Source organism: Leucopleurus acutus (assembly GCF_964270905.1).
Source record: "Leucopleurus acutus genome assembly, chromosome: 8".
Classification (NCBI taxonomy): domain Eukaryota; kingdom Metazoa; phylum Chordata; class Mammalia; order Artiodactyla; family Delphinidae; genus Leucopleurus; species Leucopleurus acutus.
Window position 1 is genome coordinate 48705527 of NC_139151.1, and position 25523 is coordinate 48731049.

General features: G+C 38.5%; 1 protein-coding gene across 7 annotated transcripts in view; it reads left to right on the forward strand.

The window, feature by feature from the left end:
- Positions 1-25523, forward strand: part of DLG2 (discs large MAGUK scaffold protein 2) — an 812656-nt gene that overhangs the window by 125942 nt on the left and 661191 nt on the right. For all 7 annotated transcript variants that reach the window (XR_014326386.1, XM_082844899.1, XM_082844903.1 and 4 more), the window contains one exon: positions 8350-8400. Coding sequence is in view for 6 of the 7 variants with exons in the window: in XM_082844899.1 (XP_082701025.1) it covers positions 8350-8400 (51 nt within the window). In the remaining variant the exon portion in view is untranslated. The remainder of the gene's footprint in view (positions 1-8349; positions 8401-25523) is intronic.

Below are 25523 nucleotides of genomic sequence, written 5' to 3' on the forward strand. Positions count from 1 at the left end.
CTGTGAAGCCATCTGGTCCTGGGCTTTTGTTTGTTGGAAGATTTTTAATCACAGTTTCAATTTCAGTGTGTGTGATTTGTCTGTTTATATTTTCTATTTCTTCCTGGTTCAGTCTCAGAAGGTGATGGCTTTCTAAGAATTTGTCCATTTCTTCCAGGTTGTCCATTATATTGGCATATAGTTGCTTGTAGTAATCTCTCATGATACTTTATATTTCTGAAGTGTCAGTTGTTTCTTCTCATTTTTCATTTCTAATTCTGTTTGTTTGAGTGTTCTCCCTTTTTTTCTTGATGAGTCTGGCTAGTGGTTTATCAATTTTGTTTATGTCTCAAAGAACCAGCTTTTAGTTTTATTGATGTTTGCTATGGTTTCCTTAATTTCTTTTTCATTTATTTCTGATCTGATCTTTATGATTTCTTTCCTTCTGCTAACTTCGGGGTTTTTTGTTCTTCTTTCTCTAATTGCTTTAGGTGTAAGGTTAGGTTGTTTATTTGAGATGTTTCTTGTTTCTTAAGGTAGGATTGTATTGCTATAAACTTCACTCTTAGAACTGCTTTTGCTGCATCCCATAGGTTTTGGGTCATCGTGTTTTCATTGTCATTTATTTCTAGGTATTTTTTGATTTCCTCTTTGATTTCTTTAGTGATCTCTTGGTTACTTAGCGGGGTACTGTTTAACCTCCATGTGTTTGTGTTTTTTACAGTCTCTTTCCTCTAATTGATATCTAGTCTCATAGTGTTTTGGTCAGAAAAGATACTTGATACAATTACAATTTTCTTAAATTTACCAAGGCTTGATTTGTGACCCAAGATATGATCTATCCTGGAGAATGTTCCATGAACACTTGAGAAGAAAGTGTATTCTGTTTTTTTCGGATGGAATGTCCTATAAATATCAGTTAAGTCCATCTTGTTGAATGTATCATTTAAAGCTTTTGTTTCCTTATTTATTTTCATTTTGGATGATCTGTCCATTGGTGAAAGTGGGGTGTTAAAGTCCCCTACTATTCTTGTGTTACTGTCAATTTCCCCTTTTATGTCTGTTAGCATTTGCCTTATGCATTGAGGTGCTCCTTTGTTGGGTGCATAAATATTTACCATTTTTATATCTTCTTCTTGGATTGATCCCTTGATCATTATGTAGTGTCCTTCTTTGTCTCTTGTAATAGTCTTTATTTTAAAGTCTATTTTATCTGATATAGGAATTGCTACTCCAGCTTTCTTTTGATTTCCATTTGCATCTAATATTTTCTTCCATCTCCTCACTTTCAGTATGTATGTGTTCCCAGGTCTGAGGTGGGTCTCTTGTAGACAGCATATATACGGGTCTTGTTCCTGTATCTATTCAGACAGTCTATGTCTTTTGGTTGGAGCATTTAATCCATTTACATTTAAGGTAATTATTGATATGTATGTTCCTATTACCATTTTGTTAATTGTTTTGGATTTGTTTTTGTAGGTCTTTTCTTTCTCTTGTGTTTCTAGCCTAGAGAAGCTCCTTTAGCATTTGTTGTTAGGCTGATTTGGTGGTGCTGAATTCTTTTAAGTTTTGCTTGTCTGTAAATGTTTTAATTTCTCCATCAAATCTGAATGAGATCCTTGCTGGGTAGAGTAATCTTGGTTGTAGGCTTTCCCATTTCGTCACTTTAAATATGTCCTGCCACTCCCTTCTGGCCTGCAGAGCTTCTCCTGAAAGATTGGCTGTTAACCTTATGGGGATTCCCTTGTATGTTATTTGTTGTTTCTCCCGTGCTGCTTTTAATATTTTTTCTTTGTATTTAATTTTTGATAATTTGATTAATATGTGTCTTGGCGTATTTCTTCTTGGATTTATCCTCTATGGGACTCTCTGCACTTCCTGGACTTGATTGACTGTTTCCTTTCCCATGTTGGGGAAGTTTTCAACTATAATCTCTTCAAATATTGTCTCAGACCCTTTCTTTTTCTCTTCTTCTTCTGGGCCCCCTACAATTCTGAAGTTGGTGCATTTAATGTTGTCACAGAAGTCTCTGAGATTGTCCTCAATTCTTTTCATTCTCTTTTCTTTATTCTGCTCTGCAGTAGTTATTTCCACTATTTTTTCTTCCAGGACACCTATCCATTCTTCTGCCTCAGTTATTCTGCTACTGATTCCTTCTAGAGAATTTTTAATTTCATTTATTGTGTTGTTCATTTTTTGTTTGCTTGTTAGTTCTTCTAGGTCCCTGTTCAATGTTTCTTGTATTTTCTCCGTTCTGTTTCCAAGATTTTACATCATCTTTACTATCATTATTCTGAATTCTTTTTTAGGTAGACTACCTATTTCCTCTTCATTTGTTTGGTTTGGTGGGTTTTTACCTTGCTCCTTCATCTGCTGCATATTTCTCTGTCTTCTCCTTTTGCTTAACTTACTGTGTTTGGAGTCTCCTTTTCACAGGCTGCAGGTTCGTAGTTCCTGTTGTTTTGGGTGTCTGCCTACAGTGGGTAAGGTTGGTTCAGTGGCTTTTGTAGGCTTCCTGATGGAGAGGACTGGTGCCTGTGTTCTGTGTTCTTGTCTTTCTGGTGGGCAGGGCTGAGTCTGGTGGTGTGTTTTGGGGTGTCTCGGAACTTATGATTTTAGGCAGCCTCTCTGCTAATGTGTGGGGTTGTGTTCCTGTCTTGCTAGTTGTTTGGCGTGATGTGTCCAGCACTGGAGCTTTCTGGCCATTGGGTGGAGCTGGGTCTTAGCGCTGAGACAGAGATCTCTGGGAGAGCTCTCCCTCATTGATATTATGTGGGGCTGGGAGGTCTCTGGTGTTCCAATGTCCTGAACTCAGCTTTCCCACCTCAGAGGCACAGGCCTGACACCCAGTCGGAGCACCAAGACCCTGTCAGCCCCATGGCTCAGAAGAAAAGGGAGAAAAAAAGAAAAAAAAAACTGATAAATAAAATAAATAATGAACATAAAAAATTTTTCTTAGTAAAATAAAATTTTTTTAAGTAATAATAAAAAGAAAAAAAAGAGAGCAACTAAACCAATAAAGAAATCCACCAATGATAACAAGTGCTAAAAACTATACTAAGATAAACATAAAAATCAGAAACAATCAGTCACAGACAGCAAACCCCAAATCTGCAGTTGCTCCCAAGGTCCACAGCCTCAATTTTGGGTTGATTTGTTGTCTGTTCAGGTATTCCACAGATGGAGGGTACATCAAGTTGATTGTGGGGATTTAGTCCTCTGTTCCTGAGGCTGCTGGGAGAAGTTTCCCTTTCTCTTCTTTGTTCACATAGCTCCTGGGGTTCAGCTTTGGTTTTGGCCCCGCCTCTTCGTGTAGGTCACCCTCAGGCATCTGCTCACGTGCAGACAGGACAGTGTTAAAGCAGCAGCTGATTAGGGGGCTCTTGCTCATTCAGGCCGGGGGAAGGAGGAGTATGGTAGTTATAATTGGAATGCAGGGTGAGCCTGCGGCGGCAGAGGCTGGTGTGAGGTTGCAGCAGGCTGAGGTGTCCGGTGTGTTCTCCCGGGGAAGTTGTCCCTTGATCACGGGACCCTGGCAATGGCGGGCTGCACAGGCCCCCTTTGGAATTTAGATAGTGACTTGTGCTTGCACACAGGGTTCTTGGTGGCTGCAGCAGCAGCGTTAGCATTTCATGCCCATCTCTGGGGTTCAAGCTGATAGACTCAGCTCATGCCTACTTCTGGAGCTCATTTAAGCAGTGCTCTTTCTTCTGTGGGCAGACAGGGAAGGCATCCCCTCTCCTCGCATACCCCGAAACAATGGTCTCTTGCCTCTTAGGCAGGTCCAGACTTTTTCCTGGACTCCCTACCAGCTAGCTGTGGTGCACTAGCGCCCTTCAGGCTGTGTTCACACAGCCAATCCCAGTCCTCTCCCTGGGGTCTGACCTCCAAACCTGGAGCCTCAGCTCCCAGCCCCCGCCCACCCCAGTGGGTGAGCAGACAAGCCTCTCAGGCTGTTGAGTGTTGATCGGCACCGATCCTCTGTGTGGGAATCTCACTGCTTTGCCCTCCGCACCCCTGTTGCTGCACTCTCCTCCGTGGCTCTGAAGCTTCCCCTGCACCAACACCCTGTCTCCGCCAGTGAAGGGGCTTCCTAATCTGTGGACACTTTTCCTCCTTCACAGCTCCCTCCTAGAGGTGCAGGTCCCATCCCTATTCTTTTGTCTCTGTTTTTTCTTTTTTCTTTTGCCCTACCCATGTACATGGGGATTTTTCTAGCCTTTCGGGAAGTCTGAGGTCTTCTGCAAGCGTTCAGTAGGTGTTCTGTAGGAGTTGTTCCACACGTAGTTGTATTTTTGATGTATTTGTGGGGAGGAAGGTGATCTCCACGTTTTACTCCTCTGCCATCTTGAAGGTCCTCCCTCATTTTTTATTTTAAGACACTTGTCGCAGATATCTTTAAATATTGTTCACGTTCATCACTCTGCTTTATATGCTAAAACCATAAGATTCAGAGATAAGTCTTATTTACTATATCATAATCACTTATAATAAAGGGCAGAATTAGTACATTATCTATCATATTCTATACTACTAAGGAATCAAATATATATAGTAAAATAGTAAATAGTAAATAGATCTGTACAGATCTTGCATGTGGCAACAGTGGGGCTGTGGCTCGAGTCCACTTGTATATTTTGTGTATTGGATATCACACTTCTGTGAGGTTTTAATATGTTTGTGTTTGGTACCTCTTTAAGGACTGTATGTTTCTTGAGAATAGGGATAATGTCGTAAAATCTTTATTTTCTCACTACCTGTCACATCACTTGGTACACTATGCATGCTCAATACTTGTTCATCGGGTGGAATTGTGTTTAGTCCTAAGAAGCCAACACTTTGATATTCATGTTTTAGCATTTGTTTTCATCTGTGATATGGGAATGTATAAAAATCATCTTAGTATGCTGTTAATTTTAATGAAATTACAAATGTGGAAAAGAACAAAAGAAATCATTACTTAAGATTCCAATTAAAGAGCATTAAAACATGGACTAGTTCACATGTGTTATTCATGAAAAACCTCTTTTCAGGATGTAAAAGTAGGTCTCAAATCAAATTATATTATCACCCAGGCAGGTGGTACTATAGCACTGAAGGGGAAAAAAAGAAAATCAGGGAAATTAACCTAAAGACTGTCAGAGAGAGAAAAATATATGAAAAATATTCAAAGTTTATGAAATTAGAACCTTAAATACCAAGTTTGAATTTGAGTAAGTTATGCTCTTGTCTTAACTTCCATATGAGGCCAGGAAGGCTACATGCCCAGAACTATGCAGGACAATGTGTGGCATCAATCTGATTTTCTAGCCACCATGGAAACCTACCAGCTGTCACTACATAACCATTAGGTTCAGAAAAATCAAGTATCTGAAGAAAAACATATTTCAAAACTGGGAAATTCCATCTACTTTAGTGACCCTCCATGTCTAAAATACTGCCAATCCTCTCACTTTTCCAGGTGGAGGGGAGACTGTCAGTGATGGTCAGAGCCAGAACTGAAACAATGAGAGCCCTCACCATGCCGCTGTACAGGCTCCAAACTGTCAGGATCATAAAACATTACCAGGGTGCTTAAATATCACAGGAAGTATTACTGCTCAAGAAAAAAAAAAAAAACATATATAATTGGCAGTACTTTTCAGGAAGAGAATCCTTTGTGAATTAAAAGGCATATATTGTCAAACTAATTGGGAGTAGAGTGAGGCCACTGAGACAAGTTCAAACAATAGACTGTAAACCACGCCCCCCCCCCCCCCCGGAAGATGATGGAAGCCATTCACAACAGTTTTTCTTGGTTTTTCTGAATAAGAATACACGAAATTATGGCTAGGAGGGAATTACTGTTCATGCCTTTTGTCTCCTTACCACTCAGTAAGTAACCATTCTTCTAAGCAAATGTGAACAAAAAATATTTAAAGACTGTTGAATTGGTGTACTCCTCTGAAAAGTTAACTAAATTTTCACAAATGTCACAGCGTACTCTTATATACCTCTGTTTAGAATGGAGGTATTCTTAGTTCTTTCTATTTCATTCTTTCCCCCAAGGTCTTTGCCAAGGGACCTTGTAGGATCTCTTATCTTAGAGGTCCTTAGGCAGAACACAGATCATGCTCTCCTAATGACGAAACAATAAACACTAGATCCTCTTAAATGTCTTTCCTAAATTCCCACTCTGGCTCTTATTATTCCATGTTTTAAATGCTCCTCAATTAAAGGTTGAAATATTACTTCACCTATGCTAAAATCCTTTCAATTCTTTATAATTTCACTAAATCCTGTTGTAGTCATGGAATATTTTCTTTTAAAGGTAAGGTTACATCCTAACCTGGATGTCATCTTCCCCTCTTACAAAGAGATCCTGGTGACTACTGAATTAGGCAAATGACATAATTTTCTTGGGTTGAAAACTAAAGACCCATGGAGTAAATGTAAGCCATCAATGGTTCGCCTAGCTGACTGGGGAACTTCTGAATACAGATTAGGTTGCATATAAATAATGCTTCTAGGATCTAAAAGTCAACATATATGATCATACAAATGTTCAGCAAAGATTTTGGTAGTCCCCAGCTATGCAATGTGTGTCACTAAAATATTCTTGTCTTTTAAGCACTTCCTAACAGAATTTTCACCACTGATATTTATTATCAGAGGCTTGTTTTCTTCTCTTTGAAGTTGTCTTTTTCTCTGCAGTTTGCAACACTTTAATAACGTGAAGGGCTCCACTCTAGAGAAGCACTGAAGCAAAGAAGAGCTCCATGGAGCCACACTGCGAGAATTAAAACACATCACATTGACTCAGCCTTCCCCCTCTGCCTTCTCTCTGTCAACTAAAAAACGTTATGAATAAAAAGGATTAATATGGAAACACACATATACAGGGAGTTTTGAGTTTCCTTTTGTACTTTTACGTGTGAAGAACAAAAATATGTCTATAAAGTTGCTAAAGCTTAGTTCTAACATCATCAAGTTCTCTTCTCTGAGTCATTAAGTTGCTGAAGCCCAGAAAATCAAATTTGGTTTAGGGCTGTTTGATAATATAGTAACACTGTAAAATGTGATTCCCCAATTAGCTCATGTAATTAGAAAATCCAAAACATGTTCTAAGTGGCTGGTGGACACACATAAGTAAAGTCTATTGTCATTCTTTATTATTTGCTGATGATAGTGTTATGCCTTCAATTAATGATACCATATACAAATTCCCTATGGAAGAGAACCCACAAGCGTCTGTGTTTATAAATCAGATAAATAATTTAATTACTTAGTTCAGTCATTCATTCATTCACTTTTTTTCCCCTTCATCATTTCTTTTTTGCCAGCTTCTATTAGGTAATGGGGCTATCTGATCCTTGCCTTCTATAGAGCTCTCGGTATGCAGGAACTATATTTAAATTCTTCTAAGGAAGGGACAGTAAACTGAAGGTAGAACATTACAAAACTTATGGCTTTTTGGTTGAAAATTAGATTTTTCTGGCTGATTTCTAAATGTGAATGATTTTGCCAAGACATATATAAGAAAAAAGAAACCGCCTATTCAAGAATTTTCTTGCTCAGAGGCTTTGTCTGGCTGAGAAGGGCTCTGTGATAGATAAAAGTGGGAATTGAATATTTGTTAGATTATTTTAAAGTAGCTCTTCATATATTCTGTATTCATGTCTGTTGAAATGTAAGGCATATGTTATATGTTGCCTGGCTATATTTAAAATGTTTCTCTCTGTAAGTTTAAATAAATTTAAGGGTTGGTTGCATGGTGAAAATGCTTTCTCACTAGGAATTTCAAACATGTCCTGGTTTGTTCTTTTCTCATTGCTACTGAAGGCATGGTTACATGGTCCAGGGCTTCCCAACAAATATAACAAGAGGATAGTGGGGATAAATTACCTGAGCTTGAACCAATAAAGAAAAGGCATTTCTTATCTGACATGGTCATTCTTAATGCTGTTTAACAGCCAGAAATGTCATATGGTTGTGCTGCCCTTGCCACTGATTTCTTAAGGTCATATTTTAGTGTCTATTCATGGAAAATTTTAAAGATATTAGGAAATTTTTTCCCCTTGTAACTGTAACATTGCCCCTAGTTGGTTTATTCTTTGTAAACTCAGAGTGCACATTTTGTATTGTTTCCTCTCCCCCAAACATCACAAAATTCTAAGGGATGCAATAAGCATTTTTTTTCTAGAGTCTCACATTTTAGAATAGCTTGGATTATATTTCATTTGGATGAAAACATACAATCACAGACGTCAATAAAGTGCGGTTTATTCATAGCCAGGATGAAATTTAACCCCCTAATGCTATTTGAAATGCAGCTCTCTCCTCCTCAAAATGTATTTAATATGTCTCTCTATTTTTTTTTCCTATTTACAGGTCAATGGAACAGAAATTGAATATGAGTTTGAAGAAATTACACTGGAGAGGGTAAGTAAAAAACCCAATAATCCAAAACCCTAATCTTGCATTCCACATTCTGCATCCTAATGGGTTGTCTTGTGAAAATGTGCGATTGTGTCTTATACCCTGGAAATTTCTAACAGCACTCACAATGAGAATATTAATGAAATGCTTGCAGTGGAGGGCATGGAGACAAGCAGACCGAATCACCAGAATGTTCAGTATGTAAACTACATTGCCAGGATTTGGAGAAATGAATAGGAAAGACAAATATTCAGTGAGCTTGTATGATACTCTTTTCCTGTTGTTTTCATTATACATGTTTTTCTGTACATTTTAAGATATATTATAAAATATTTTCATTTATGTGATATTAATACTATCTTCATAACTACCATTACCATGCATTTTTTAGTTTAAAAAAACAAGTGATGGATTTTAAAACCTCCCCCATAGAGAAAAACATAGCAACCCTGCAGAGCTCTGCCAGTGTGTTGTTAAGACTTTGGCATGGGTTTGACAAATTAGGGAAATTCTGTGTACCATAACCCTAACATATAAAGATATTTTACAGAAGAACAAAAGAAAGGCCAAAGACCGCCTAGAAAAAAAAAAAAAATGACTGAAAGGTATTAACAGGACATTCATCAAAAAAGAAAAGGCCAGTAACATCCAAAAACCTGCTCAACCGTATTATTAAACAAAGAAAACAGTGGTACTAAACAGTTTTTGTCAACCCCATTGACAAAACATTTAAAAGAAATGTTAATGTTCACTGCCATTGAGTGGGCCTGGAATTGGAGTAGCCATGAAAGAGCAGTTTAGAAACATGGATCAAAAGCTTTAAAATGGACACTTTTTGACCCAAGCGTTATACTTATAGAAATACGCAAGTCTACAAAGAATGTTCACATTGGTATTGTCTATAATAGTGAAGACTGAAAAAGCCAAGTATTTAATAATACATTATTATATGTCCACATAACAGAAAATTGAGTTATATTAATAGTATTTTAGAAAAATATTCAATTACAAGGATAGGCGGTCCAACCAGACTCTATTATTAAATTAAAAATCAAGTTTAAAAATGACATTTAAATATAATCCAATAAACACAAATAAAGCTATATATGAATAATACACATTCACAACTATTTACATAAAGCCTGGAAGAATATACACCAAAATGTTAGAAGTGTTTAACTCTTCTTAAGGATTTTTGGGTAGTTTTTAGTTACTTCTTTTTGTTTATATTTATTTCCTACACTTTCCATAATAAATATGTAATACACATATATTAAAAAGTAAAAATGTAAGTATTTTTCCTAAGCTATCACTCAAGCATGAAGTCAGACTCTAGATCTACATTTACATGTATTTTTCCTTTTCAGTTTACTGATAATTCACTTTCCTGAGTCAGGGAATTTCTCACTTCCAGCGTAAATTTTATTGTGAGTGGCTTTAAAAGGAAATTTACATTAAAAGTTAAGAGTTTGACAGATGGGTTCTTTAAAACTTCCATTATGAACTTTGATAAAATTTTAAAGGCAGGTTAAATGGAGAAAAGTGAGGTTTGTGGAAAATTAGCTTCAATGAGAAAAGAGAAGACATTTCTCCTTCTAAATTACTAATCTTCTCTCTGTAATTAGCTACATAACTTGTGGGATGCAGTGCAAAATGAAAACGTGAGGCCCTTGTTTAAAAACTAGTAAGAATTAAAAGATGGCAACAGCAGGAGCCTTCCAAATGTAAGACCTTGTTCAGCTACACAGATCTCATTCTTATGGGGCCAACCTCTCTGTCTCTGAACTAAAACGCCATTTAGTTACCCTGGCTTTACAGGTCAGAAATAGTTAGAAGCTAACATAGGTGTGAGGTAGAACGTTCTCTAGGAGTCAGACAATTGTGGGTTCTAGTATGTGTTCTGATGCTTACTTGCTTCACGAGACAGCTTGCCATCTCACTGCCTTTACTTCCTGCCCTAGGGTTCCTGATCACACTCTGAACCTTGTGGTGCCCAGTAGCTGTACCCCCTCCAGGACCTCTGTGTCAAGCATCATCTTCTCAGAACGCCACCTCCTCTCTGCCCTTAACATTTATTCTACTGCCCCCACTCCAAAAATTCTTCACCCCCATTGGGACCTCGAATTATTGATTTCACCATTTACCTCCTGTTTTCACCCTTCTTTATGCCCTCCCCTTCCTCCTCCCCTATAGCGTATGTTTCCTGGTCCCATCACTCTAATTCTCCTTCTCGCACGCTCAACATTTTTTTTTCCTCTCTCTTTTTTTGTGTTCATCCAGCAAACTCTCAGCCCTTGTTAATCTACCCTGGTTAGACCTACACCTTCCTACTTACTCCATGCCAGCACCTGTGTAACTGAACATAGCTAGAGAAGCACCTAGTCATCTCACTTTAAATTTATAGCCATTGGTTTCAAATGAACGCTCAAAACACCCAAGCAATTCTTATACATTTCTTTAGAAGAATCACTTTCTCTTTCTCTGGGACAAAAGTTTCATATCTCCTTTGCTTCCCTCAAATCTCAAACACTCCCTCCCTCATCCTCACTCTTAACTATTGATCTCTCTTCATATGGCCTTGAGAAAATCCAAGCAATCAAATGAAAACCACCTTACTTTCCTACCACCAGGTCCACTAGTATGCTCTCCCCGTTACGATGAAAGAATTTTCCCTGCTGCTTTCCAAGGCCAGCTCTTCACCTGTGACCTGGTCTCCATAACCTCTTATCCATTTAAGGACTTTGCTTCTGGAGTTTTCTCCTCTCTCTCCTGCAATATCAGTTTCTCTCTTGCTTTTTCCCAGATAAATTTAATTTAGACATGATGTAATATCTCTTATCTTAAAGAAAAAGTATGTCCCTTGACCCAATGTTCCCCACCCCCATTATTGCCTCATTACTCTATTTTGCTTAACCAGAAATCTAGGGAAATTGTCTATTTGCATCAACTCCACTTTAGTATACCTCCTTTTCTTATTTTAACCTATTTCATGTTTTCATCCTCACAGTAGTCCTAAAACAGTCCCTATCAGTCACAGCAGGTTCCATCTTGCTAAATACAAGCATCAGTTCTCAGTCCTAACTGACTTCTCAGTAGCATTTGATGCAGCTGTCATTGCCTCCTTCCTCAAAGATGTTAATTTCTTAGCTTCCAGAACAAAACACTCTCCTGTTTATTTACCATGTCTTCAGTGCCCTTTCTCAGTCTCCTCACCAGCTCTTCCTCTAATTGTTGGAACACTCCAGAAACCCAGTGCACAGACCTCTTCGTAATCTCTCCTCATTCCCTTGGTGATTTCATCCAGACCCATGACTTTAAATACCGACTGTCAACTTCAGATTCCCAAATCTGAAGTCATGACCTCTTTCTCACATTCCAAATGTGTACAGCTAGCTGTCCAGCTGGCATCCCTCCCGAACATTAAGAAGATCTTCTAAACTTGATATGTTCCTAACAGGATTCATGATTTCCCTGCACTCACTATCCTTAGGGCCAAAACTGCTTCTACCCTAATATTCATCATCTTAACTAATTGGCTCTATTATTTTCCTTATAATTCAGGCCCCCCAAAACAATAATAATATCTAAGAGTCTTGTATAATTACTCTTTTCCCTCCGTATCCAGAACAAGTCCTACTGGTGCTACCGTAAAAATATATTTCAAAATCAGTTGCATCTTACCACCTGCTCTGCTGAATCCTGGTCCAAGTCAGTATCATCCCATGCCTGAACCACTGCAATAACCTCTACTTTTGCCCATTCTTCTCCACAAAGTAGCCAGAGTAACCTTTTTCAAAATATAAACCAGATCCTACCACTTTCATTCCTAAAACCCTCCGAGAGGTGATAATTACACTCATTATCATCACCTACAAGGCTTTATATAATCTGACCTCTGCTTCTGTCTCCAATATTATGCCCTAACCATCAACATCTAGAACATTTCACTTCAGCCATACTGACTTTCTCATCAGTCCTCAAATGCCAAGCTTTTCTCAACTCGAGGCCTTTATATATGGTATTCTATATGCCTGGGAAAGTCTCCTGTCAGCTCTTTATAAGGTTTGCTCATTTCATCATTTAAATGTCAACTCAAATGTCTCCTTCTCAGAAAAAATGTTTCCTTTGTACCCCATTTAAAGTAGTGCCAGCTTCCCTATCACACTTTTTTCCTTTTCATAGCTTTATTCTTTTATAATTATACTTACTAATATCTGAAATTTATAGTACTTATTATTGTTTACTTTGTTAACATCTATGCCCCCCAAATGTATACTATATATAAATATATAGTCAACTCTATATCCCATTTGCCTAGAACAGTATCTGGAATGTAGTGTGCATTCGGTGACTATTTGGTGGGTGATTGGATTATGCCTGTGCTCTGCCTCTAAGTACAGTGAAGTAGAGACACATGGCCTATGTTTGACTCCTGTCTCTATCACTTGCTGGTCAAGTTACTGTGAGTTGAATACTTAACCTTTCTGTGCCTCAGTTTCTACATCTGAAAATGAGGCTAAGGTATTTGTAACCACCTCCCAGGACTCTTGTGAGTGTTCCATGCGTTAAGATAAAGGTTTAGAATAGCATGCATCATAATTATTCTTAACATTTCCGTTATGCTAATGTGGTAGTTCTCACAAGTGTTATTTATCAGGATCAATGTGGAGCTTAAAACCTAGCTTCCCAATGTCAGTGAACAATTTACGTTAATCTAACAAGAACTCCTTTCATACCAGCTTTCCCTTTTTTTTCCTTTTTTCTTCCCCAGTTACTTGGTTAGATGTCAGACATCCAATGATGAAGTTATGGTCTTTGCTATATGTGTTTGCAGCGTACACGTTTTCTACATTCCACCTCCATAACATTTAATTTAGTAATAAACTAACCCCCTTTAGTAACATCCCTGTGAGGTGGATATTGCTAACTTCATTTAACACATTAGGACACTCATAATTTAAATGAGTTTAAATTAAACTCAGAAATTAACTCACTTGTCAAAAGTCACAGTCTTAGTAAAAATGGAAGTAGGATTCAGCCCCATACCCAACAGACATGAAAACCTAAGCTCATTGCCACTAAGTTAAACTGCACCAAATTAAGCTCAAGTGTTTTTTCTCCAAGAAACTTTTCTTGACTTCCCCTCTTAGGAACGGTGCCCCTTCATAAATTAACACAAGGAGAGAATTTCTCACACTAAGTGATGAATAAAATGTCTTTCCACTGATCTGTGAGTTCTCTGATGGAAGGAATTTTATTCTAGTGTTCTTTATATTACTATGATGATATAAAAAGAAAAGGGAAAGCCACTGGACAATTTGAGGACAAGCTGATGACTCCTCTCCTAGAGCATCACTGGTCAATGCATTGACCACTTGCCACACATGGTGAATCCCACACATGTCTTCTGTACATTTAGCTGTTGAACACTTTCTGAACAAGGGCATTGGGCACAGTCCTTGTTTCATAAAATTTCACCACCTGGGGGAGGACACAGAGGAGTAACTAGGCAGAAACCATAAAGAAGAACAGAATGCTGTGGCTACCTGGCCCAGAATGGAGTACGCCCCTGAGGCATTATACCTCAGCTTGGGTTAAGAAAGGTGGGAGGAAGCTAGCCATGGAGAAGGGAGTAGAAGAAGAGGGCCTCTCAGGAAACGGCAAGTGCAAATGTTCAAGGGTCCATGGAAGAGTAACATGCTGAAGGAACTGCAAGTAGTTCAAGATGACTGACTGCATTTCAAGGTATGAAGTAGGACTCGGAGAGAGAGAGACCAGGCTGGAGAGATGGAGAGGACTTGGAATATAGATGCCTTGGATAACATTTAAACTTAAATTTTATCTTGAAGGCAGTAGAGAGCCTTTGGAGAATTTTAAGCAGAAAAAGTGACATAATCATACTTGTGGTTTCAGAAGATCACTTTAGTTGCAATATTGGGTGTACATTTCATGGGATTCAGGAGATGATGCAGGTATGCCATTTAAGACATATAATTAATGGCTAAATTCTGTCAATGGTGATGAAAGAGGAGACGATTCAAAATATGTTAAGAATGTTAGAAGAACAGATTCTGATGTTTTGTAGGATGGGAAAATGCTAGAGAGAGCAAGGAACTCAAAGATGCCTGGACAGTAATCCAAGAAATTCATTAACACAATCTGGGCCTCTCAGCGATGGACACCTGTGATATTTCAAGCCTTTCTGACACCCTCAGCTCTTGTGACATTAATAACGGTAGCTGAGTATAAAGTTCATGCCTCTGAGTGACTTATCCATTATCCATATATGAAGTTAATAGGTTACGTACCCCTAACATGATTTGTATCAAGAGAAGCTAGTTGACCCAGCATGGATAATAGATTCATCATGCCTTCATAACCCTGACCAGCATGCATGTCTACAATTTAGCAGAGATGTTGAAGTGACTATCTGACCATCTGCCAACCCCTACCCCCAGCCTCTAAAAAAAAAGAACATTTGCAGTGCTTTCCTGACAGCTGCACAATTTATGACCATGTGACACTATACGAATGTTCTGTCTGACAAGTCAGGGATATTCTTTTGCAATTTAAAAAAAAAATCAAAGAGCTGAGCCATCTTCCCAAATATAAATCACTGACTTTTGTTACTTATTATTTGACCCATGATAAAATAAACGGATTTATAGGGCAGAGAAAAGTGACTGATTTATTGCACCCTGCAAATTCCTACAGGTGAACCGAGTTTGGGGTATAAGGTGGGTAATATGGGAATTTTTTAAACAGTATTTGTGAACCGCAGGTAAGAAGTGACCCATTAAAGTTGTCTACTGATGGACTTTCCAGACTCATCCAGGTATCAAATTAGTTAGAAATTCATTGGATGTCTGAATCACTTAGGCCAAATTTATTTATCTCACACTATTGAGTTTTCATGAAGATGAAAATTCCTAAATTCAAATGGAATTAAGGGTCTATTGCTTCAAGTAATGTAGAGGCTTTAGGGTTTCTAAATGTCTGATTTTTTTCTGGGTCTCTTTAGCTATTTCAAATTAGTAGTAACAGGAACAACAAGCCAGAGTCTTGAAGATATTTGAGGGGGTTTCATATAGTCAGCTATAGCACAGTCTTATTCTACTTTAGTTAAAGAATTTTTAATGCTAGATAATTTTCTTAAATTTTATGTATTTCCGATTATCGGTGTATATTTTAGTGTGTTTGAAATATATGCACACATATGTCTATTTAAGGACATAGATACCATCCAAACCTAAGTGTGTATTTAGATATAAAAACATTTAATATGTATGAATTTTGATCAAAGTTTTATTGGCTTTGTGGAAGGTATTGCAAGATTTGTAGAACAAAAGTAGATTCACATAAGCAGTAAAAAGAAGCACAGTGTTTGAACTCAGACCTTATTTTGACTCCAGAATCAGCCACTTTCTGTGTGACCTTGAACAAGTGACAGCCTGTGAAGCCTCAGTTTTCTTCATGATGAAAGCGACACTGATATCTATTTTATTACAGCATTGCTGTGAAAATAAAAATAACATATGTAAAATGCCTGAAATAGTTCATAGAACGGCATAGATTCTCAGTATTATTAGTTTTTATAAAGTGAATACTCACACCTTTATCTAAGCCTCATTATTTTTAAAGATGTCACTGTTGGTATAACTTCAGGCTATGATTCTAGGGCTAAGTCAAGTGGCAAATGTATGCTTTTCTTTCGTGTGGACGTGTGTATGTGTGTGTGTGTGTGTGTGTGTGAGAGAGAGAGAGAGAGAGAGAGAGAGAGACAGACAGTATTTATGGTAAATGATAAGCTTCTTAAGTAATCTCCAAAATGTATGTGTGCCCAATTATCAATGTGGTTTTTAAGCATGTTAAGTATATAAAAGGAGTCTGCCCTGAGTTTGCAGCCATAGCTTCCTCTAGAATAACCCCACACTATTCGTAGCTCTAGCTTCCCTTCTTTGTTAGCTCACAAAAATTTAGTTCCCAGCTAGACAAGCAGTCACAGTGTTTTCTTTCGTTTTCAATAGCTTCAGGCTATGATATTTGCTTCAGATGCTCTAATAACCTCCTTAAAATATTTTGTAGAGATATAGTGAGCCGCTCTTCTTTTTGTTTGCACAGTACAACTTGCAAGAAGAACATCCTCCTTTGGGGGAACTGCTCCTTGCCCCGTTCCAACCACATCATTCCGGGACCACCTGCCAGTTACGGTACCCATGGTCATACAGTTGATTGGTCTAGTGCTACTTATTGGAATTACCAGGCAAGCTAGTAAAAACTTAATAGAGATACCTGAGCCGTGCCCTAGACCACATAAATCAGAGCCTCAGGAGTGTGGAACATGAGAAATCTTGACTTTTAAAACTTTTCTTAGGGATTTGATGTACAGTTTACAGACTGATACCTGAGCCAAACTGAGCCAATAAGAGTGCTCCTCAGGATTTTTCACCCTGGAGTTTGGGGGATGAGAGGTGCTGCATTCCACCTGGGCAGTATAGCTGTGAGATGTGAGGTGTAAGAATGGCTGCCGTATGAATTTCCTGCCTCGTGGAGTAAGCTCATCTGAGAAAATGAGGCTTCCTGCTGAGAGAGCCAGAGACAGAAGATAACAAAGAGGGAGAGAGAGAGAGAGAAAGAACTGGCAGCATCCAATTTCTACGTTATATCTGTCCTAAAGACCCAACCAGACAGCCACTCTGTTTCCAGTGGCTAGATGAGCCCTTCCCTTAAATTCTTCTTAGCCAGACTAGTTCAAATCCATCATCCATAACTTGCCAACAAGTGGACTTATACAGATGTATCTTGGTGTTGTATTTTAGTTATCACTGTGTGGAAGTTGTTGAATAGGTCCTGCCCTAGGCTCGTGCTGCCATAGCCTGTCCTCAAAATAAATGTCACCTTGCTTAGCTGTATCTTCTCTAAATTCTAATTGGGCCTCTTACCGCTGAGGTAAGTTCATAAAGCAAAGCTCTCCGGTAGAGAATGTTTTTGGCAGGTTGCAATAAACCTTCATACCCCAAAGCTTACACATACCATCCCCTTTAATGTAACCCATTACTGTGCTTCAACGCCCAGAATTAAAGAACAATGTTTAAAAAGTGGCAAGTAAAGAGAATGCCTAGTGACAGGTCTATGAACTTAGGTCTCTACTGTCTAGAAACTTTTCTGGTTTGGAAACTAGCAAGTTTTTGTACATGTTTGCAGTGTTAACCATTGGCCTCAGATTTCAGAAAAAAATTGACTGTTAGAAATATGGTTTACAGACATTTGGGTGGGTCATTAATCTAACTTTTCTTTAGATGTAAGCATCAAAGTCTCAGGATTGAAGATCACCTGGTAAACATACTTCAAAGGCCTGATATAGATGAATTGGCACAAAATGCATTTAGCTGAAATTCAGCTGCTGTCTCCAGCCTTCTCCATTTTCTTTATGCCTCCCAACTGATTTATCTCCCTTCTTTCACCCCACACACTGTCACCAGAGTATTAACAAGTGCTCTCTCCAGTTCCTTAGTGTGAGCCTTAGTGCCCACACATCATCTAAACTGACCAGTATATTTTCTTCTGCAAGCCACTTGTTATACTATCACCCCTATCTTTTTTCAACATGGCTCTTGATTATTACAAGCACATCTGATGCTAGTATAATGGTACTTCTAAAACTAACAGCTTTAAGATGAAATCTACAATGGAAAGACTTGCACGGAAATGACAAAGCTCCATTGTTCCCCAATTGAGTTTTCTAATCAGAGTAGATCTATTTTCCTGACTTGTATCAACGAGGTGTGGATAGTTAAGGAGGTTTGGCAAGGAAAGCTCTAACTCAGGGATGCCCTGAGACTTCAGAATCCTGATGGAGGTACTAGATCCTGAGACTACTGGAAAGCAAAGACCCAAGAGGCAGTACAGGACGGGGGCCCAGCAATCACACCTGAGTCACTAAACACTAGCTCTTGAGAGCTGAAAAGCTGGGGATTTTATTACTTGCAACTGAACAAACTCTGAGTGATCTAGCTCTATTTTTCTGTAGGTCAGCTATCAGGCTAGTAGCAAATATAAACTGAGTCACTCTTAGTGCTTTTTTTCTCAAACACTTCAACCCCTTCCGGAATTATCCCATAGTTCTATGGCCTTATACAGTGACAAGACAACCTACACATTGTTTGGCCATGTTTCCTCAGAGGTGACTGCTGCAACACCCATAGTTCCTCTCTGAGTTGTCCCTTTCAGTCTGTCAGTTTCTGCTACACCTTTCCAGTATAGTAGACATTTGTCAGCTATCTACCCATTTCATTCCTTTCACCCCTTCCCTTTTGCTAACTGTGCCCGGATTTTAGTTCAGATGTCTGCCTTCTCCCACACAACCCATGTACTGTGATGAAAGCTAAAGTGCCTCTGAACTCAAGGGGTAGGTCCTTATCGATTTAAGCCAATGAGCACTGATAGAGGCCCTTAGCCTCCATCAGTGGTGACTATGCAACCTAATCCAGTACAATCACAGTGAATTCTGTGACTCTTGCTTAGAATTCTGAGACAGAAACCCACTCTTTTCCACGGTCATGAAGTGATGGAGCCTATAGCTCAGGTAGTAGCTTGGAGCCATTTTATGACCAGAAGAGGATTCCAGCTTTAGAATGAAGTACCATTTTAGATGGCAGAGTAGGTAAACGGGGTAGAAAACAGTCTTGGTGACATCTTGAGACCATGAAGCAAACCATCTCTGAAGCACTCCTTCTGAATTTTTGTTAATCTCCTTTATTGTGTTAGCCGGTTTAAATTGTGAGTCTTGTTACTTGCAACTAAACAAATCCTAAATTATATAAATGGGTCATGAGACTCTTTAGCAAACTGTTTAGGGCCCCATCTTCTTAGACATGCCTCAAAATCATTTATCTTTGAAAATTATTCTTTCTCCCTTCTTATTCCAGTTCAGTGAATCTGTCCCCACCCTGCCCCCCTCCCCATTGGGGAAGCCTCACGCTAATTCCCTCTGCAGAGGACTCCTCTCCCCCCTTTTACTTCCTCCAAAAACCCTTTAATTTCTTCAAAGGGCTTAGGTTTTTGGAAACAAAAGCAGGGAGATCTTTGCAGGCTGCTTCTGATTTCAACTCCCTCTTACCTCCCCCTACAATGAATAACTGCTTTAATGGGAAGAAAGGAAAAGGAAAAATACAGGGAGAAGAAAAAAACACTAGTATCTCAAAATAGAGATACATAGTAGGAAAACTGAAAGTTATTTCAAGCATTTGAGAAATGATTAGAACTAGTTGATTTAAAAGCTTATATTTTATCTACTTAGCTTGATGCATTTTTATACTTTCAAATCATCTATCCTTTGGAGAAACAAGATGTACATAATATGAAAATTTTCATAGACACCAGAACCTCCAAGATGTATTACCTAGTTTTATAGTTTAACAATGTTTGGTCTGTATAGACTCAGCATAAATTAAACAAAGCACATTTAGTCATTGAGAAGAATGTCACCTTGCATTTAATTCAGGATCACCAACTAGGTTCTATGCCTATTATTGCTCTTCACACCCTTACTAGTTTTGCCTGAGAAGCTCTTACTCAAAACCCAGCTTATGTGTTACCTCCTCTGAAAAGGGTTGTCAAGTTCCCCAGTCAGAGTTAGCTTATCCATCCTTTTCATCACCTCAGGGCTTTCTCATCGTCCCCTGTGTTCATATCCTGTCTACCTTTTATATAAATTTTGAGGCCCTTAGAAGCTAAAATCCTTTTAATTTGGCATTTTACATCTGGCTGTTTTTAATCACTAGAATAACAAAGTATATCACTAACAGAATCACTAGAAGAATATTTAAGTCTTTTGACAAGATGTAGAGATTTGATTCTCATCCTGATTGTATGTGTGTACACATACACATATATATATATATATATATACACACACAGGCACATACATGTATAAATTTTATGTACATTTTGTGATATATACATTTCTTTCACGTATTTGTATTTACATGTGTTTGTAGATGGATGGATGGATAGACAGATAGACAGATAGACAGACAGATAGGATCTTCTTTTAAGCCAGAGCCGATGTTCATGCTCTTACTAATGCCGGTGCCACACTAAGTGTATCAACATCATTTATTGAAATTTTAGCTTTGTATGTTACTTACTCTTCTTTGGTTATCTCAAATCTTAGCAATTAGTCTATTACATAAGTTGTAGGGCCTCTCTTTTACAGAGAAGCAAACTGTAGGTCAACGAAGTTAAGGCATGTGTCCATGGTCACAAAGCTAGTATACGGCAGAGCTGGTTGGTTGGTCTTCAGTCACTATGAGGTGCCATTAGTAAGCATGAAAAATATGGAAGACTTTTTGGAGTAAAATATTCTCAGACCAGCCATGATATATTCAGATTACCTTTAAGGTTTATACATTTATCAAAAGGAAACACTAAGCCGAATGGCAAAATGGCTTAGGCTAGCATCGGAAGGCTGAAAGCAGCTTCTAGCAAAAGACAAAGACAGTCCTAGGTGGCTGGAGATGCCTTTATTTCTCTGTAGGATTATTTCTTAATGTTTGAGAAATAAGCCACACCCATCTCCCCCGATTTACTTAAACTTTTACTCAAAGCTCAGTAATGCTACCCTAACTTGGGGAAAACAGCAACAAAAATGATACCACCTCTTCCAAATTTAGCACTCTTCTGCTTCAAGAAATCCAATTCAAGCAGCGTTCCAATTGTGCTTTTAAAACTTTCCTCTTGAAAATATATCCCGGTTTTACGAAGCTAAAATTGGTGAGGTTGGTGGTTCTACTATGCATACAGTATTATTATTTCATTCAATTGATACACACATTCTGATACATCTCATACTTTAAGATTACTTCATTATTTCCAATGTTTTTTTCAGATATGTCTTTTCATCCTTCAAACTACCCTGTGAATTAGGAAAAGAAAACTTGCCGCTCCTCATTTTGCAAATGAGGATGCGAAGGCTCAGAAAATGTTGCCATAGGTTTCCCAAGGTCACTCAATACAGAGCAAGGCTGGTCTAAATCACATCTTTAACTTCCAGCCTTGCTCTTTTGTCTCCATCTCTTGCTGTTTGGGTTTTGTTTTAACAGCAAACAAATCCAAATAATTGGCCTATTCAGGTAGAACAGACTAAAAATATCAAAATGTGGTCATTAATTTCTGAAACTAAGAGATCAGAAGAAAAGTTTCTCTCATGTCAAATTGGATTTTAAATCACCGCAAATCACTTAAACTTGCTTTTCTTAAAGCAACTATCATAAATGTTTAGACTGATGAGAAGCACTTCCGAATACCAGGTTTTTATCTTCCACTGCCAGTAAGTGGGAAAAACCCTTTAACCCTCTAAAGTTTGAACATCACTGTTTAATATTTCTTATATTGATTTGAATTCTCTTTTAGTAATTTCTTCCAAACTATTTTAACAACATAACAAAGTATTTCAAATGTGGGCTTTACGGCCGTTTAGCCTAAGATCAAACTGTGGCTTTACCACTTACCAACTTTGTGAATGGGACCAAGTCACTGAGCCTGTCTGTACCTCAGTATACTCATCTGTAAAATAGGGATGATAATGATACCTCTCTCATAGGGTTGTTGTGAAGACTAAATGTGTTCATAAATATAAAATGAGGTACTTAAGACAGTGCCTGGCCCTAATACGTACTATATAAGAGCTAGTTATTATTATTATTACTGGTCTAGTTCTCTTCGTGTGAGAGGCCTTGAATTTTAACAAAAAAGAAATCAACATCTACTTCGTCCCTGGACTCTTTCTTCTGCAGAATCACCACTACTCCCCTATTTCTTTAATTATTTCCTACACAGTCTTCTTCCTCTGCCAATGCTCCTGATTATTACCTTCCTTCCTAAAATTTTCTTTCTTTCTACAGATATGCATCGATTGTGATGCCTGGAATTCATGCTTTGTTCACTCAACAAGCATTAATTGAGCATCTCTTCTGTGACAGGTGTATTAGAGGCTGTGAATAAGTGAGAGGTGAGATAGTCTCTGCCCTCAGAGAGCTTAAGAGGCAGTAATGGAGACAGACAGGTGAATGAGAGTCATTACTTCAGGGAGATCTATTTACTACTGTGGAGTGTTGACCAGGCCTGTCATCTTCTTGTTTTATACAACTATCTATGACATAAGCCTGAAAAAAAGAAAAGTGCTTTTCATACTTTCCTGTGGTAAAATGAAAACCCAGGCCTTTGCACTGACTGCTTATTACAGTGAGTGTTTCTTAGTTCGTGGTATGTTTCTCTGTGTCTGCGTTCAACGATAAAATATACAAGTGGCAAAGTATTTTGTGAGGGCTGTTTATTACTGCTTCAAAATTTAACTCATGTCAGTGTCATTTAACCACCTTCTCTGCAAACATGTTACTTTAGGGACAGGCTGTTTTCAGCCTGGGCTGTTCCAACAGAAATTGCAACACATGCTTTTCAGAGCAGTCTATCATTTTGGCAGTGCCTACAAGGCTGCCCTTAGGTGAATGGACCAACTCCTGTGCCAACACTTGAGGATGTAATTGAAACTCCGTACACTGCTTTGCTTGGACCACCTATGCATCACTCAGATTTGGCTATTCTTCTGAATAAGCAGGGGGTTTCTTTTTCAAATATATAGAAAAATATCCTGGAAATCTATGGAACTATGTGATTCAATTTATTTGTGTTACTTTATGTAATCTTACTTGCAGCAACTCTGTGAAGTAATTATCATCATACTATCTTGCAAACTGAGGCACTGAGTGATAGATTGATGTGTCCAAGGTTGCACAGCTCAAAAGGGGATACAGCAGAAATCTGAACTGAGATGGGTTCAGTGCTAAAGTTTCCCAAAGAACCTCTTGCTCTATAATTTCAGTGTCTCTCCACCCATGATCCAGACTGCCTGTGCTGTTGTTTCACATGGCACGGTGATTTTCCCTTTGGAAAGCTTGGCATTTGAACAGCTGATGTGAGGATTCTTGCCTCTGGTTTCCAAAGTGATGTTTCTCAACTTGAACATAGTGTCTGCATTTGTGCTCAGTGGGGAAGGAAGAGTAATGACATTAAGTGAAGGCAGCACTGACTGTGAAATCAGTTACCTTTTAAATCTCAGGGTTCTTGAATTAATGAATTAGTCTTAGAAGGCTGTGTATCATTCTTGGAATTCTGAGAAGAGAAATTGAGTATTAACCCAGTTCAAATCCATAATGCACAATTTATAGTCACATGGAGACTCAGCCATATGGTGGAAACATTCTTTCAGATTATTTTATGTTGGTTGCCCCACATACAGCAGGTCTTCTAACTGACTTGTCTTCTGTGATCAAAATAATAAAACATCTGTTGATAATAACCTTGAGAACAAATTGGTGTTTCCCAATCTTGCTTGAGCTATAAAATGTCTACTGTAATAATGAATACAGGATGTGGAGACGACGTTTTAAATGCACACGCGCATGCGCACACACACACCCACACACACACACAATTTGATCATGTCACCTCAAAAAAAGGTTGCCCACCAGCATTGCTGAAACCTCATTCACAGAAACAGCTTCACTGTGAATACGTGGGGCTGTTTTTGTAATGGTAGAAATATGGTTGTGAGTTCTTAAAAAGTCTACAAAAGGAGATTAAATAACCATACTTAGGCAGTTTCCTATGAAGCATGTCAAAACTGCATAGTTTAAAAACCTCAAGAGAAAGTTGAGCCTTCTGAACATTTATAAGCCACCAAAGAATTACCAGGGCCCCAAACCATCACAGAATTTCCTGGCTGTCTGGTAAGTTGCCACAGCCGACGTAGTTGCAGCCAAAAACATACTCTGTGCTGGAAAATCTGCGATTCTCATCACAAGCTCCCCCTTGCACGCACTGGGCCCACAGTCTGCTTAGAATGAGAACGTGGAACATTTTGCAGTGTTTTTATTTCTATTGTGTCCCTCTCCGTTCAGTTCTGTCCTTGGGATGAAGTTTCTTTGGGCAGACCAGAATCCTTCGTAGAAATTCCAAAAGAAAAATTCAGTGAAACATTTCCACCTTCTGCTTTGGATGAGGGTAGTCAGTACAATAGACCTTTCAGCTCCCAGCAACTTTGAATCTCCTGTCTTATTGGGCCTGAGTGGAAGTGCACTGAGTTTTAACAAGTGCTGTTACCCACTTGCCTTGCCACATAGAGCCCTCCAGAGACTTCGCCTTGACCCTAAACACAAATGAACTGTTAGCCAACTGCAGAGTTCCTGACCCAGTGTTTCCTGCCATGCGTTAGCTGAAAAATCTCAGTTCGAACCAATTGTTTCCTGTTCATTATTCTGCCTCTTGAGTTCACTGTTAAAATTTTGCTCATTGCCCTTTCCCAAGTATACCAAGCCATATCCTTCACTTCTTTAGAAACTGGCCCACTAAATGAACAGAATAGTTTATAATATGCCATTTACTTTTAACATACATGTGATGATTACACTAATAATAGCTCCTAAGTATTTGAGATATACTGTTGAGGCCTCCATTATTTTATTTGAGCTCTACAACAAACAACTATTTAGCTTTTTTATCCTCATTGGGAAGATAGGACAACTGAAGATGATAGTAGTTAAGTAACTTGGATTTAAAATCATTGCTATTCTGGGGCCAGAATTTAGTCCCAGCTCATTTGATTATATCTGTGCAAGTCCTGCTTCTTGCTATAAGCCTATGTGGTAGCTGTCATTAAAAACCTTATACAGATGAAGAAACTGAGTTAAGGGATTTACCCAATGTTCAGGGTTTATTTGAAAAAGTCAGGGATAGAGAAAAATCATGCACTGTGTATCTCTAGAGCATTCTAGTATTATCCTTCTCTGGTATTCTCATCTTGGGATTACCATCTATTTAGCCAGAAAGCAGCTCTTACTGTTCACACCTAAGCAGCCACTGAGTCAATGCCACCTCTTTAATCCCTTTCGAATCCACCTATTTTTCCCCAGACACACTACCTACTTCAGGCCACTGTCGTCTCTCACCAGGATTACAGCAGCCTCCAAACTGGTGGTTATGTCCCAGTCTTTAGCCCCCTTCAGTGCATTATCCACACTGTAGCCAGTGTGATCTTCCTTACCCTAAAGCATGACTGTGGTACTCAG